The sequence below is a fragment of the Mycena indigotica genome (assembly GCF_014461135.1).
Source record: "Mycena indigotica strain 171206Taipei chromosome Unknown Mind.scaff0007, whole genome shotgun sequence".
NCBI classification, from domain to species: domain Eukaryota; kingdom Fungi; phylum Basidiomycota; class Agaricomycetes; order Agaricales; family Mycenaceae; genus Mycena; species Mycena indigotica.
This window is the reverse complement of record NW_023503006.1, coordinates 4,884,519-4,899,799: the sequence shown is the minus strand read 5'-3', so window position 1 is coordinate 4,899,799 and position 15,281 is coordinate 4,884,519. Positions and strand designations below refer to the sequence as shown.

Genomic DNA, 15,281 nt, shown 5'->3' with positions numbered 1-15,281 from the left:
GCCGACTATTAGTAGTGTGGTGAGTCGTAATGTTTGCTCGGGAGCCTACTGCGGGTACTTACTTGGGTGACTCGGGTCGGCGAGAACTCGACAGTGTGATCCCGGGCCAGGACGTCGCTGCGCAAGAGGACAGACAATGCGAGGGGAACACACGCCCAGGAGAGAGGGCGGAAGTTCAGAAAGTAGAGAAAAAACAGATGGTGATGGGAAGGAAGAAGTCGTTGTCGCGTGATATCGATTGACGTGGAGTCGTGGACAAGCGCGCACGGACCATGCTGTGCCGCACGTGTGACTCGCACGAACCCGGACAACAGTTTCCCGGGCCCAGACCCTGCTCCACGTCATCAAAATGACACACACTGCCATCCTTGTGAGACTTTGGCTCTGTGAGTGGGGCTTCCCGAATCCCGATGCCGACTCTCCCGAGGGCATACCTGAAAGCTCAGACTTGGTGTGGGTGGGTGGGTGAGAAGCGAACGAGTGCGGAAGTCAAGAAGATATGACTTGTGTCATCCATCCGATCAGATAGACAGACACTTCCGCACTCGTTGGCTAGCCGGCTTTGTCCTCTTGCTTGCAGGCTCGCATCAAGGACAAGCCATCAACACTGGGAACACACGCTGGTTACACGTGTAGACACACTTGCCTGTCTCCAACGAACTCATCAGGGAGATCCTCCGATTTCTCCCACCCTCCGATCAAGGGAACGGAAGAAAGAGGCCACGAATTCCTTTCCGCGGTCAGAAGTGACGTGGGATGGGACTCCGTGTTTCGAGAAGACGTGAATGGGGAAAAGTCGAGCGAGCTCCGGAGATGAAATGTGAGTGTCGCACGGAATCAAAATGACCTGTTTTGAGGCACGATCAACGATGACTAGAATGGTATCAAATTCACCGGATGTGGGGAGCTGCTCAATGAAGTCCATAGAGATAGAATCCCAAGGACGGAGAGGAACGGGGAGAGGCTTTAACAGACCATAAGGTCAATGCCTTGGCTTCTTGTTGCGCTTGCATGTGATACAAGATGCACAGTAGTCCTTGACGAGGTTCTGAGTTCTGGCCAAGTGTATTCGCGTCGGACAAGAGCGAGAGTACGATTGTGGCCAAAGTGACCGGAGAGGATATGGTCGTGATGGTGTCGGAGTACAGTAAGTCGCAACTCCGGAGATGTACTGGAGACGAGTGCGTAAGAGACCAGTGTCATCAAGTTTCCAGCGCGAGGAATTGCCAGATTTCGCAGCAGCAAGGCCGGAGACAGCAGCGGGATCGTCATTGATGTGAGCACGGATGTCGTCGTGAGAGCCGTAGTGGTAATATTTAGGCTAAAAAGCTCTAGGAATAGCTAGAATAGCGGTAGCCTAGAAATCTAGGTATTCCTAGTCCCTATGTTTTAGCAGCATAATTACTATAATATTATTCTAATCCTGAACACAGGCCTTCCCCACTATATACCGGGTCATCGGCCTGAAGAAAAGGAGTTAACATTACTATATATAGTATTTTTAGCATCGAATCTATCAATTTGATGTATTAATACCCCATTTTTAAAGTCTTTCTTGGCTGGGAAAAGTCTTCCTAGAGTTTTAGGCTACCGCTATTCTAGCTATTCCTAGACCCTAGGCTAAATCTTACACCTACGGGTGGCACATCCGGCTGATGTGTCCTTCTTGACCGCAGTTGTAGCAGCGAGTGCTGCGGGCCGTAGCGGGGGCCTGGGCCCGGTCGATCTCCATAGGTGCGGGTCCCGTCGAGGGTCCGGCGACCGTGGTTGCCCCGTTTCCTCGGGGTGCGGCCACGGTCGGTCCAGTGGCGCTGATCGCTGCGTTTCGGGCCCAACCGTTGAACGGGTTGCGGTTGCTGAGCCCGCTCTTGGCGGGGCGGGTGCCGTCGGGGGCGTTTTGGCCCGAGGGTGGTTAACCTTGTGGCTTTCGTCGAAAATGCGGTAGCGGCGGAGTGCGCCGTCTTGTTTGATGGCCTCTGCCTTCCAGGCCTCGTAGGTATCGGGGAGTGTGTCCTTTCGGTAGACCGCGTTCGTAACGCCCCGGAGCATACAGTTCTTGGCGACGCGAATAAGGTTAACATCGTCGTAGTGTGCGACTTTGTTGAGAGAGTCGAGGACCGTGAAATAGCTAGTCACGTCCATGTCTTTGGTCTGGACGAAGGTTTCCATCTTCTGCTGCGCGATTTCGGCGTGAGCTTCTCCGCGGAAGGCCGCGATGAAGGCTTTCTCGAAGCCTTCGTACGTAGTATAGGCTGCGGCGGTACGGAGCTTCATGGCTTGGGAGACGTTTTCTTTCCACGTGACCGCGTTCCCGCCTTTGATATAGGAGAGTGCGTACGAAATCTTTCGCACCTCATCGTTGTAAACATTCGGGTTGGCTTCGAAGGCCAACCAACGATCGGCCAGGAAGGCGTCTACTTCGCTGGCGTCGCCCGTGAACTCCTTAGGGGGAGAGACGGTTACTCGTGTGTTTCCCCCGTGGGGCCGATGAGCCAAGTCCTCTCTGGCTTGGCGGAGCAGATCGTAGCTCTGCATGACTCCCTGCTGTACAGCTGCATATTCCCCGTTTACTCGGGACAGCTCGGCCTCGAGGACCACTTGTCGATTCGTCAGGGCGGTGTTTTCCGCCTTGAGTTGCTCCATCTCCTGATTCATTCGGAACAGATGGGCGAACAGGAACTCCTGTTGTTCGTCATGGCCCAGGGCCATGAATCGGGCACATTCGTCCCCCTGGTTTGCGGGGGTGCCCATCGTACTGTCGTGCTCGGTAGACATTTGTCGCGCTTCTTGCGTTCGTAGGGGAGGCTAATATTCTGTCAACGTCGGGCTCGGGCCGTATCGGGGCGTCGGGGGGTCCGACTTCGAAGGGGTCTGAGGAGCACGAGGGATGGGTATTCGCCCGGAGAATAGACGATATTAGCCTAGCGACTACATCTTGTAAGTACAGTTTTTATACGCTACGATATTAGGGATGGATCGGATGGGCGCCAGGTCCCAGGGCGGATCGAATGGGCGCTGCGTAGGGCCGCAGGGGTGAAGGGAAGGGGTTGGAAGAATGGCACCCTGTAAGCCCAAATCTATGCATAGAATGTGGGTGGGGTCCACAGAATGTAATGCATAAGATATGGGCCACCTCAGGGGCCTACCCCCGGCCGGGTCCCACATCTGATGTGATCAATGGATCAATGGATATCTTTTGCAAAAGATAGGCCGTGCAGGAAAATAGCAGGAAAATAAAATAAAAAATACCGGGCCTGGCAGGAAAATAGCAGAAAATAAAATAAAAATACCAGGCCTGGCAGGAAATAATTGATGGCATCAAATACTATTGATAGGGACCAGCTGCTTAAAATAAGCAGCAGGGAATATATAAAATACCAGGCCTTGCAAGAAATAATTGATGGCATCAAATACTATTGATAGGGACCAGCTGCTCAAAATAAGCAGCAGGGAATCTATATATATATTCAATAGAGCAAGAATTAACTGAAATACCACAGGCTGCAAGAAGAACCTTATATACAGCCATTCTGAAGTCAAATATATAATTTAATCAGATATCTACTCCCGCCATCAAAAGCTCTTCTTCATCAAAATTTCCACTCTCGTCAATTGTATCATCTTCAATGAAACCATCACCGTCCTCCAGTCCCATATCACTTGCCTTCAGAAAGACATAGCCCGGCCGATTTTGCCGCACCCCTTTCTGAAGCTTCGGCTCTGTCCGAATAGCCTCTGCCCACTGTTGAAGATTCTGGTAGATGTCGGCTTGTTTGACGGCGTAGGCAATAAGGCCTTCAGCATTCGCCACGGAGGCGCTGGAGATTTGCACCGCTGTTGCACGTTGGTGCCATTTCTTCACTTCGTAGTCCAAGGACACAGCCACGCGGGCGCCATTCTTCCGTGAGGATCGCAACCTCCTCTGTCCAGCGATGAACTCGAGCCCAAGCCTTCGCCCACTCAATCCGCAGCGCTGATTCAAGAGTCATTATACTAGGTTAAAAGGGTAGACTGACGTGACTAACCTTCGTTCATCTCTTCATTTGTCTCAGTCCTTCCGGTCATTGACCAGATCCACGAGACCGTCCTGCGCGATTCTCCATGCTGGATAGCAGCCCCATCATAGCTCGTACTCGTAACACTGCTGCCAAAAGTTTCGAGTAATGTGAGAGGCTCCTCTTCGAATTCGGACTTGTCTTCTTCGTCCGAGGATTCGCTCTGCCGACTATCCCGTCGATTTGACAAGAGCGGTATTATTCCGGCCTTGCGCATAGCCTCGTCTCGTTGTGCTTGACGCAAGATAGCTTTCTTTTCCCGCACTTCCCTCTTCGCCAGCTCGTCGGAGTCCTCGAGACAGCGAATATCGTCCTTATGGAGACACGGCCATGACACCTCCGACGTATTCCCTTCGGCTATTGCCACCAGAGCTGAATGCGCGGCTTGATATTTCCAAGAATGGAGAAGGATCTTGTATTCGTTCCGCGTTACAAGGGTTCGCGAGCGAGTATTGGTTTTTTGATGGTGAGACTGAGTCCGTTTGTAGAGAAGAAGTCGGTACTTGATGTGGAGCTGATTGCGCAAGCTGACCAGCACGGTGCATCCCGCAATACCTTCTCCATTTCAACAAGCCCAAGTACACAACCGCCGTTCATCCGCTGAGTCGTCGTCAAGACCGATGGAGGCAGTAATGGAACCTTTTCGGCGACTGTGTTCTGGGGAAGGCGAAGGTCGGCAAGCTGCTGTAGCGAGGCAGGTGTGTAGGTGGCTTGCAGAATACGAAGTCGGTCAATACGTTTGTTGAGGGCCCGACGAGAGTTCTGCAAGTTGAAAGTCATTGCAGTAGTCTTCGACTTTTTTAATTCTGCATAAGCGCTGACGGCGACGTCTGATTCACAGTCAAAAATAATGCAATTAGATCACATATGAACAAGCACTTACTGCTCCTGTTCAATGTCCAAAAGTTCTCCAATAAAAGCGGACGGGGGTTATATCATGGATCGGTCGAATTCCTGCGGCTTGCTGTTCTTCGTCTTGACGATCCAGGTCTGTGCGGACCTGAGCCTCTGTAGCGCCTATGAAATGAGGATGTCACTCTCAAAAGGAACACGCGCCAAGGAAGTGTCTGACCTTTGACTGTAGCTTGATATGGGTTTGGCTTGCTACCATCTGCTTCGAAGTCCTCCACAAAGGCCTTCCATCGAGATATATTATCCGCTTGCTGGGACGAGAACGACTGGAAGGCCTCTTGTTGACGCGCCAACTCATGAATGGCAGTGTCCAGTCGCTTGCGGAGAAGTGTTGCTGTCAGCAATCACATTAGTCAAAGGAGCATGAATAACAAGGAAGACGCACGCAAACCGATCAGCTTCTTCCAGTTCCAAAACGACCAATGATCGTCGAGAATGTCTGCACGTGCTCCAGGCCCACTGACTCTGGTGCTTGCCGCAACGCCGCCTATCATGCTCCAGGGCCGCTCAATCCCTTCGCCGTCCGTTTGCCCACTTCCAGGGACCCAGTTGAGCGAGTAAAGAAGCTGGCAAGCAAGAGTATGTCCATGGATATGGAGCTTGGGGACAACAAAGCGAATAAGAGCCAGGACGAGCGAGAGACGCAACATTGGTGGCAGCTTTTCCAGTCGCGAACGAAGATTTTTGGCCCATTGACAGGCAATATCATAAGAAACCATTAGGCGAAGCGCTATATGAAGGTGACGAACGATGGAACTGAAAAGCCAGTCCATGTTGGCATAGCTGAATGAAAACTGTAAGCAAGACAATAAGCAGATTGGTAGACACCACCCACCATTCTCCGGCCTGGAGATCAACAACTCCGTTAGGCTGGACAAACTCATGTCGGGCACATACTCCCATACCAACACCAGTACAGCTGTAGCCTCGCGAGAACTTGCTGTTTGCGTGATCCAGCACTGCGAGGCCACTACAAGAGCTCATCTAAAGGACATGTCAGAAAAAAGGACAGTCCGAACAACAAATACTTACCTCGCGCTGATCCTTCATTGTCGTAAGATATTCTCGATATGGCGCCCATTCAACCATATATGCCCACCCCGTTCCCAGACCCGGGTCCCTGATCTCGTTGGAGATGGCACGGTGTTTAAGTCGAAAGCAGGCGTCAATAGCCAGGAAGAAGATATAGATACAACTGATTGAGGTGAGTGAAAAAAAATGATGAAAACTGAAACGAGCATTTCTCCCAGCCGTCAGGTAGATTGACACCGGGTCGCGGACAAGCAGGGCATCTAACAGCCAGCTCGCCAGGAGCAGTCGCGTTGACGCCACCCTCAGCGTGCCCCCGGCCGCTTCGCTTGAGTAGGAGGAGATGACGATATTGCCGTGCTATTCGCAAAAAAAACTTGATAGCGATTTGGTGGTTTAGTGCCCGCTCCATCTGTGATGTCCTCCAGCGCGTGGTAGAAGTCGTAGGGCGTTATCTTGCCCGACAAAGTAAGCGCATGAAAAGTATCCAACATCGCGAAAGACGCGCATGTTCGAGGAGATTCGAAAATGGATGGATACCAGCCCATTCGCAAAAGTTGGATGTAATAAGGATCTTCTGTTTTATGGCACCCACAGAAGTTGACGGCCAGGTCATGAACTCCATTGATGTGAAGGAGAACGAAGCCTTCCCAAGCAGGGATGGGTCGGTCGCAGCGCTGCCCAACAGGATGTCCAATTTGAACACGGAGACCGAGACTTTTGAGCGAGGTACGCGCAAAAGTAGATGCCTGTCCACTCCTTGTAGCGCGAAATCCGTAAGAATGGTGGCGGGTGAGAAATATGGGAGGCCTACCTTGATGATATGCAATGGATGTCGTTGATGTATCTTGGAACAATAGCTTTGGCAGAGCAATGCTCCACCAAAGCACTCTTCGCAACGATATATCGGGCCTTCTTCTTGACATTCTGCACAAAAATCCGCCTGCTGGCCTCTTCCTTCTCGCGACAGAAGAATTTTCAGGTATGCATCGCGTTGGTGTAGCATCCACTCCTGCATAGAAGGATCCTGTAGTAATGTGAGCCGAGGCAATGATAACGGTTTTCGCGTACGGAAGGTCTTAGAATGCGCTCGCTCAGTTCGTTTTCCAGGACATCAGCGTCTGGATCGGCCCAGTCGTGGTCCCCTTGGCCCATGACATACAAATTGTGGTCCAAGGTGTTAAGGGTGTCTGTCAGCAGTGTTGGTTGGGAAGGCCCTGCTAGTCGCAGCCTCTTGAGAGGGGAAGATGGGTTGACGGTGATTGGGGAGGTATAGGATCTTCGAAGGTCTGCGGAGACACGTTGGACGGCGCTTTCGACCTCGGGAGCGACAGCTGCCCGTGAGCCATCGACAACCACAACGTGCTCATGCCGGTGGACAGCTACAGGCTGAGCGAGTTGTCGACGACTGGAACGGAAAGTAGCTGGCATAGATGGTCACGTGCTATTACTGATGGTCGTCAACAAGCTTAGGGTCTAGGGCAAAATCGTGTTGTCAAGAAATTACTTATATACAAGTAGCTGACGCTTCTGCACTAAGTAAACAAAGGAAAACCCGTACCCGCGTATCCACCAGCATCTGAAATAATCTACAGAAAGATGTGAGAAAACAAGGCAAATATAATGTGAAATCGGACCTATGTGGTTGACTGATTTTCGACGGCGTAAGTGCACTTGTAGAGTCGAAGAGCCGAGCGCGCTCTCCATTGACAATGAATACGAAGGATGGCAACCTCCCGAGGACGTGTTTCCTCTGAATATCGACCGACATAGCGCAACCCTCCCCGCCATTGCAGATAAGCACCGTCATAGGTGTTTCGTCGTAAAGCCACCGCCCATTCAGGATGCCCTTCCTCCTCACAACGCTTGATCTCTTGAAGGAGATTGGCCTCCGACTCACGTTCTGCACGGAGGTAGAGCGCATGTACAGCGACTTCGATGTGTCGAGTGGCTTCTTGATACGAGACAGATGCGCGGTCCAGTGTGTCGTTCTGAGTCTCTTGGGGAACAGCGTATGGAAAACCGGACCAAGCAAAGACCTCGCTGGTAGCCCGTTCCGCTGTGTCCATGTCAAAGTCGTTGAGGTGGTAATGGAAACCAGGTTCGTCGTCAGGAATGTCGAAGACCGCTTGTGTCCGCAGCAGTGGAGGTGGGAGCTTTGCTTTACGACCTAGAGGGCGAGGTAGCTTGCGGCGGTTGCGTTGTAGAGAGTTGGCCGCAGCAGTGAGCTGGCCACTAAAGCTCAAAGTGAGTTATGATAGGAAGGGATGGTGAAAGAGAAGCATACCGCGGGCTGGCAGCATATCGACGTTGTTGTTGGCGCCGAGCCTGGAGACGCTCTTCGTCGTTTTGGTATTTCACTCGAGCAGGCATGGGGGGAGAAAGACCGAGACGTGAGGAGGTAGAGAGGCAAAAAGAGGGAATGAAGGTGTGACTGTTAGCTGCTACTGCAGATCTAACCGCCTTCATGACCTTTCGATTGCACCTCGAGAAACCTGAATCTAAAACCTATCCCAATTTTCACATATTATTCTCGGGGCACTCTATGAGATTATTTATATGATTTTTCCGGCTTTAATTGTGTAGAGTCTATGAGGTTTTCCTGGGCTCAATTTGTGATGACTCCTTCACAGGCTTGAAGCGCTCGTCAAGCGCCTGTTAAGCGCTCGTTAAGCGCCCACTAAGCGCCGAAAAAAATGCGCGTCTGCTGGTTTGACGCTCATGCATAGTGGACAAAGTTGCGCAAGACCGACTATTATATACAGTTTGGTGTGTATGATACATTTTTGGTAGGTAGCGCGAGTAGAGGTCGTAGGTACAAGTAGCACGGATACACTGCAAGCAAAAGCAAAAGTAACACAAAACAAAAACTACCAAGAAAACATAGATGCAGTCGTGTTTTTGAGAAGCCATTCCTCGTCTTGACGCGCTTTTTCGTAAAGATCGAGGAGCGCGTCTCGCTCTGCCTCCAAGATGCGCAGGTGGTCCTCGCATTTCTGTCTCTCCTCCGGGTGTAAGCTGGCAAGACGTTGCATTTGGCGAATGAATTGAGAGAGGGTGTTACGTTGTCGCAAGGATTCAGTCTGGCGCCGGCAGGCCTCCTTCAGGAAGTAGTTGTAGCCTGAGACTTTGTCAGCGTGAACACCAATGGAGCTTTATGATAATGTAACACACTCTCATGCATCTGTCGGTCCACCCTCGTTTCTTGCTTTTGCATCGCGTTCGATGACTCGGGTCGGTGTTCCGTTGCTAGCTCGTCCGTTGTTGTTTGTCGCTGGTTGGTGTCCTTCTTGCGATTCCGCACTCTGAGCCTCAGTGCTCTCCCTGCTGCATGTCAATATTGAAAACCCTTGAGAGGAACAACAGGCTTACCAGGCGCGCTCGACACCCTCGCCGTCACTGGGCATCGTGAGCTGAGCGAGGAATAGACATCTGATGTCGTAGTGAGAGGTATAGATTCGAGGGATAGATAGGAAGTCCGTGTTCTCGAAGATCTCCGGAGAGGGGCTGAAGCTGAACTGAGAGCTATTGGCAAGTACTGAGAGTATGCTCGATGAGGAGGGGGAGGTTACATACTTTTCGGCATGAGTGGGCATAGAGAATGTGTGTCGCAGGAAGGGAAGATGGAGGTGGGTTGCAAAGGAAGATGAGCGCTGAAAATTTTGTGATCGGTGTCTCGGCCTTGATGAATCAGCGACTTGATCGGTGTCTTCTCGAAGGATCTGCGATTTAGCTTGCGCATTAACCCCCCACATGAGTGAAGCCTTTGCTCTTGCGAAGGCTTCGCTTCCAACTTACCTTTTCCCCCCCACTATCGCCAGCATGTTGCGAGGCTACTTTGTCTGTGTCCCACCATACCACGGCCTATGCAAGTCTGAAGAACCTCCCTCTGATCCCAATGCCCACCACCTCTTTGCCTTGGTCACTCGCGGAGCGGTCCTTGGCGCGTTTAGCAGCGGGTACGTGTACTGTCGCTCCTCTGCATAGGTAATCACTCATTCCGCCTAGTGGCCATGCTCATCGCGTCAACTTTGCGGAAGGCAACGAGCCTCAACATTTCATTTGGGTGCCCTGCACGAGCTGGGCTGAGCTGCTATTCGAATGGGGTCGACTTTGCGTCCATGAACACCGACACGAAGCTTCGTTCAATGACCGCTTCCTCTTGGTGACGCAGTACGCGTTGGAGCCACAAATCCTCTGTTCCCCACTCTCTTCCCCTGCGTTGTCGTCTAACAACGATTTCCCTGCGGACAAGCCACCCTCGAGTTCTCCCCCGCCCGCTCAGCAACATGTTTCGAGTTCTCCCCCGCCCGCGCAGCAACATGTTTCGAGTTCTCCCCCGCCCGCGCAGCAACGGGTTTGCGATGTCTTGGCACCCCCTTCTTCTCTTGCGGTGAACTCCACTCAGAGCTCCACCTTCACCTTCGGGTCAATGGCTGACAGTGGCGTTGGAGAATGGGCGGCAAGCATTTCTGGCTGGACGCCTTCGGCTTCTACAGCCGCTCTTGCGCCCAAGTCAGAGCCTGTTGACGACGTAAATATGGACGGCGTTCAAGTTTCCGCGGACTCGCCACCTTCGGATTACTGGTGCATCGAGGGAGAAAACATCATCTTCAGTAGCCTGTAAGTCGTGTCTCGGCCCACGTTCTTCTTGTGGCTTACACTTCTCGAAGTCCAGAGCTGGCTCGTTACATCAGAGGGGAGCGCCTTTCTGGTCGAACGCGCGCCGCCATGCGCATCCGCAGTTCGCCCAACTTCGAGCACATCGCTAGCATTGCCTGTGCGCTGGGTGCCAGTGGGTCTACGAGTGTGTGAAGGAGTGAGCTCAAAACTGTCCGAATATTTCTTGACACTGCTATATCCTGACATTCCTGTTGTACCATCGCCACAATGCTAGTCCTTTCTGAATTTTCACCGGCTCGAAATTAAGTTTCAACATCCAAAAAAAGTAATTACGCTATGACTCGTTTGACAAGAAGATTGCATTACAAACTAACTACTGAGAAGAGCTTCCTGCATGCGTACTTTCCGCACGAGCCGCAAGCGAGAACGTGTTCGCCGGAAGAGGCCCTGCTGGCACAGCTCCGAGACCCCATCTATGTCCGGTGAACTGGTTAGCCGTCTGTGAAAGGAAAAGGAGAAAAAAGCTCACTGCTGCACGAAATCATGAATGAGCTCGATGTCGTCTTTCTGGATGCTGAGGAGCTGCGTTGACTGGAGCGACATGGGCAGATTAGCGTCGTCCGCGTGGCTTGATGACCACCACGTTTCCTTCGACTGGGCAATAGTCGTTAGAGTAGAGAGCCGCAACGGCGGCGTTCCCCGCTTCGTCATTGAAATCATCGTCCCCCCGGTTGTGTCGGCAGCATTCGACAATAGTGAAGGCATAACCTTTTGACTCCCCGCGCAGAGAGGTGCGCAGATAGCGACACTCCTCACAGTCGAAGCCTGGACAGTCCCAATACGGCTCGAGAAGGCCCATGATACAATAGACATCGAAGGGTCGTGGAATGAGAGGGCGGAGGGGCTTGAGCTGTACACGGCCACGCTTTCCTCCAGTGAAGTAGACGTAGACGCAGACAGTACGAGGCTGGAAAACATCAGCTTCAGATGAGGTGTACGACGAGAGATACAGACCCAATCATTGGGATCGAGACGAGGGGCAATCGTTGCTGCGGTCGTTGGAACAGGCGTCGAGGCAATGGACATAGTGGCTGAAGATAGAGTGGGGGAAGAAGACGACGAGAAGCATGGAAGTTTATAAAACGTGACCAAGAGGTGACCAAGAGGTGGGTCCAGTCCAATGGAAATGTAGAGTAATTCGCTTCCCTTTCGTGCCCTCCCAGGAACAATGGCAGTCAGCGAAAGCCGTGAAACGTCGCCATCGCGTTCGCCTGAGCGCACTCCAGCCAGCTCCGACAATGAGGGTGTCCAGTCACGAGCAAAGAACAAAAAGCGAGGCAATCCAGGAAAATTCCATGGCAAACGACGGGAGTACCTCGAGGGTTTTCTTGCCGAGTATTTCGAATGGTCAAAGAAAAAGAAAAAGACTCGTTGCGGCTCTGGCCAGAGCATTTGGGATGTCGTCTTCCCGAGCCATAGGCGTTATATTTTTACAAATGCAACTAGCTACAGCTAGCATAACAGTTGTCAAATACACTGAGCAGGGCTTTTTGTCACATATGTCACATTCCTTCAAAGGCTTATTTTATTTATTTAAGACTACTATTATGGTAATTGATGATGGAATTGATAGCATCTAGATAATATCATCAATGTGGAAATATTTTTGATTGCCATCAAAAGTTTTGATGATTGTAACCAGCTCCATCATTTCTGTCCAAATTGGGATTATTAATTATTTTCTATATATATAGTCTTCCAAATTATATAACGGGTCTTCGGCCTGAAGAAAAGGAACTTAACATTTATTTATTAAGTGTAATAATTATTAATACTGATGTTATATCAAAGTTTGATCAGTCTTATAGGGGAACAGAAGACAAATGCACTAACTGGACTCAGGCCTCAGTGGAGCTAGTGGATTTGACACCAGGTTGACTCAGTGCACTCAGTGCAGTTGTCAAATGTGCACAACTACAGGTGTCTTCCCAGGCTATTGGAAGATTTCGCCATGGCGCGCCAACATGGACGAAGAACCCCCCAGCGATCCTGCACAGCTGGAAGAGCTTGGTCGTGATCCTGTTGACGACGCGGAACAAGAATTGAAGAGAATCACGATAGAGAAGGTTGAACAGGTTGGCATTTTTCTGTTTTTGCTGTGTGTTTCGCTGATCGTGTCGGAAGTCGATTATGTCCTGGTTTTCAAGGCAGAAAGTGTCCCATCAAAAGCCCAACCCCTTCCAACCACTGCTTCGAACTCTGCGCGGTCCACTGGGGGCGACTCCGCGAGCCCTTCGCGATTACGAGGTGTATATGCGTCACGCTGACTTCAAAGCGAAGATCGACCAAGAGTTCAAGAATCGCGATCACCATCTCGAGCCTTCCAATCGGTAGATTAACCTTCGTGTTACTGTGGCCAAAGCCTTGCTGGAGACCGAGACGCCAGAATTACAACAGCAGATGAAGGCTGAAGCGATTCGCGAACATGAAGAGACAATGGCAGCATATCGAGATGCCAAGCAAGGAGCCCCGCCGGGAGGACGAAGAAGGCAGAGAAGAGTACGTGTTTTTGGATTGTCCGTCTGCTTAGAGGCTACAACATTCCCCAAGGGCGCGTCGCCGAGTACCAGAAGTCGTGCAGCAGCTGCTATATGGATTGCGCGAGTACACTGGGTGCCATGTGTTGCTCACATATGGCCGACTGGTGAATAACTCGTCCGGGCTGAACTGCTGGGTCCGAACAGTTCAATCTGGTGTAGGCTTGACAACACCCGCGCATATGGACTTCGCCAGATGGGAGCCTCAGGCGTATGTCGCAGGCATTGAAGGATTTTCGAAATTTCTTGCGAGTTCACGTGCGCAAGGCGTTCGTTCGATAGAGCTTGATTGCAGACTGAAGTATTGACAGATGAAAAGAGCCTTATGGAGGAACAACGGCCCGACCCTGCTGATGTCCCGCCCCTGCTCCCCAATCCCGGTCCAACAGTTCCTCCCGTCAACGTTGTTGTTGGCACGGCCGCCGCCGCCGCAGACACAACGACCGGTCTACCTGATGGACTGGAAAACCCTCGTGCTTGGGGAGGTTCGGATAGAGTGGTCGATGCCCGTGGCCACAAACGCAAACTTCAAGTCATTGCCGATGGGGAGAGTGGTGGAGGGGATAGTTCTGATGTCGGGGAAAGTCCAGAAGAGCCTGAGGGCGAGGAACAGCAGCCTGTCGCGGTTCACAAGCCGAAGGCCAGAAAGAAGCGAACCAACGATGTTACGGAAGACTCTATCTCCGTCGCGAAGCGGCCAAAGCAAGGGCCAAAGAAGGGAGCTGGGGCGACCAAAACCGATAAGTCGGTATGGGCAGAGTCAGCCCTCCAGCAACTGGAGTTGTTGTTGAAGACCTCGAAGGACAAGGAGCGTTGGCAGAAATTGTTGATTGTATGGGAAGAGTGGGAAGAAATGAATGGCTTTTTGAAGTCGGTGGGTTTGTTCTTTGTGAGCGTGCTTAATATCTAAGCTGACATCGCTTGAAGCTAGGTTCTCATGCGACAACGAAGCGTCCTATTCAAGTTGGTCAATGGAATAAAGTCGCAAGGGCAAAAACTTACGATCCTGGCATTTCGAATGCTGGCCGATTTGGCTCTCAAGTATGGGATTGGTGGCCTTCTATCAATCCGGAATGGCGTGTCAAAGGAAACAAGGTGCGAAAGGTCGAAGGAGAATGGACGGTCTTGGATATTCCGGGCAAGAATGGCTTCTATAACGTTCTCATCTGTTTGAAATGGTGGGCCGAGGCCGAAAAGGGGTCGCCAGCGCCTGAATGGAGGGACATGGTGGAGGATGTGGCGTGGGTTCTGGAGAAGCTATCAGGGTGAGTGAATATCAGCCGTGCGTGGTCTCCTATCGACTTACGAGATCACAGATGGAAAAGAGAGAAGATGGCCGCCGAGCAGCAGAGCAGCAATGGTAATGCAGCAGAATGTAGGGCTGTAGGCCGTCGCCGTACTAGACGGCATACGGCTACCCGTAATACGGCGCCGTAACCGGCCCGTAGGCCCCTCTGTCACCTTCCTTGACGGTACGGCAGGCTCCCGTCCCGTAGGCCGTATGAGGCCGTACCGTCATAGCCGTATACGGCTATGACGGCACTTGCGCTTGGCACCCAACCGATGACGTGGATCGGAAAGGCAGTGTCAGCGCTTAAACACCTTGGCTCCTCCCACCATGCGGATGCGCCGGTCGCCACCCTCTCAAGTTGGCTACTCCCCTGAGCGCTGACCTCACAACGCGCACCCAACCTTGCGCAAGACCGCCGGGGCCCGTCCCAGGCGGTGCTCCGCTCTGCTCTCTTACAGACATTAGACGAGCTCGGGGTGTGCAAATGCGCTCGACTCGGAGCGTTGTAGGTGAGTTTTCTCCTGGTCTTATCCGTTCATGTTTACAAAAACTCAAGTTATAAACACAGGCCATGAATGTCAGCGCAACCCCAAACAATGCAGTCTTCCTCTCCGTCGGGCGACTCATGCAGTTGCATCTCGAGATGTCGAAGAACAATCTTTGCGTGAGTGTTCCTTACCAATGCATCACCACTGTGGCTCATTCTTTCCGCAGAACCTCAATTCACCAAATATGCGTATAGTGTGCTCGCGTGCTCATCGCGGCATGCACTGG

The 15,281-nt window shown here is 51.8% G+C and overlaps 2 protein-coding genes across 2 annotated transcripts; both read right to left on the bottom strand.

Annotated features, from left to right (window-relative positions):
• Positions 1-3,553: 3,553 nt before the first annotated feature.
• Positions 3,554-6,017, bottom strand: MIND_00902700 (CxC2 domain-containing protein; the record flags this gene model as incomplete). The annotated part of the gene is made up of 9 exons (XM_037365669.1): positions 3,554-3,834; positions 3,887-3,973; positions 4,026-4,569; positions 4,611-4,817; positions 4,981-5,072; positions 5,128-5,301; positions 5,353-5,750; positions 5,803-5,951; positions 6,000-6,017. The coding sequence occupies 9 exons, from the start codon at positions 6,015-6,017 to the stop codon at positions 3,554-3,556; spliced, it is 1,950 nt and encodes a 649-aa protein (XP_037218911.1).
• A 284-nt stretch (positions 6,018-6,301) lies between these two features.
• Positions 6,302-7,427, bottom strand: MIND_00902600 (CxC2 domain-containing protein; the record flags this gene model as incomplete). The annotated part of the gene is made up of 3 exons (XM_037365668.1): positions 6,302-6,843; positions 6,897-7,023; positions 7,068-7,427. The coding sequence occupies 3 exons, from the start codon at positions 7,425-7,427 to the stop codon at positions 6,302-6,304; spliced, it is 1,029 nt and encodes a 342-aa protein (XP_037218910.1).
• Positions 7,428-15,281: the final 7,854 nt, after the last annotated feature.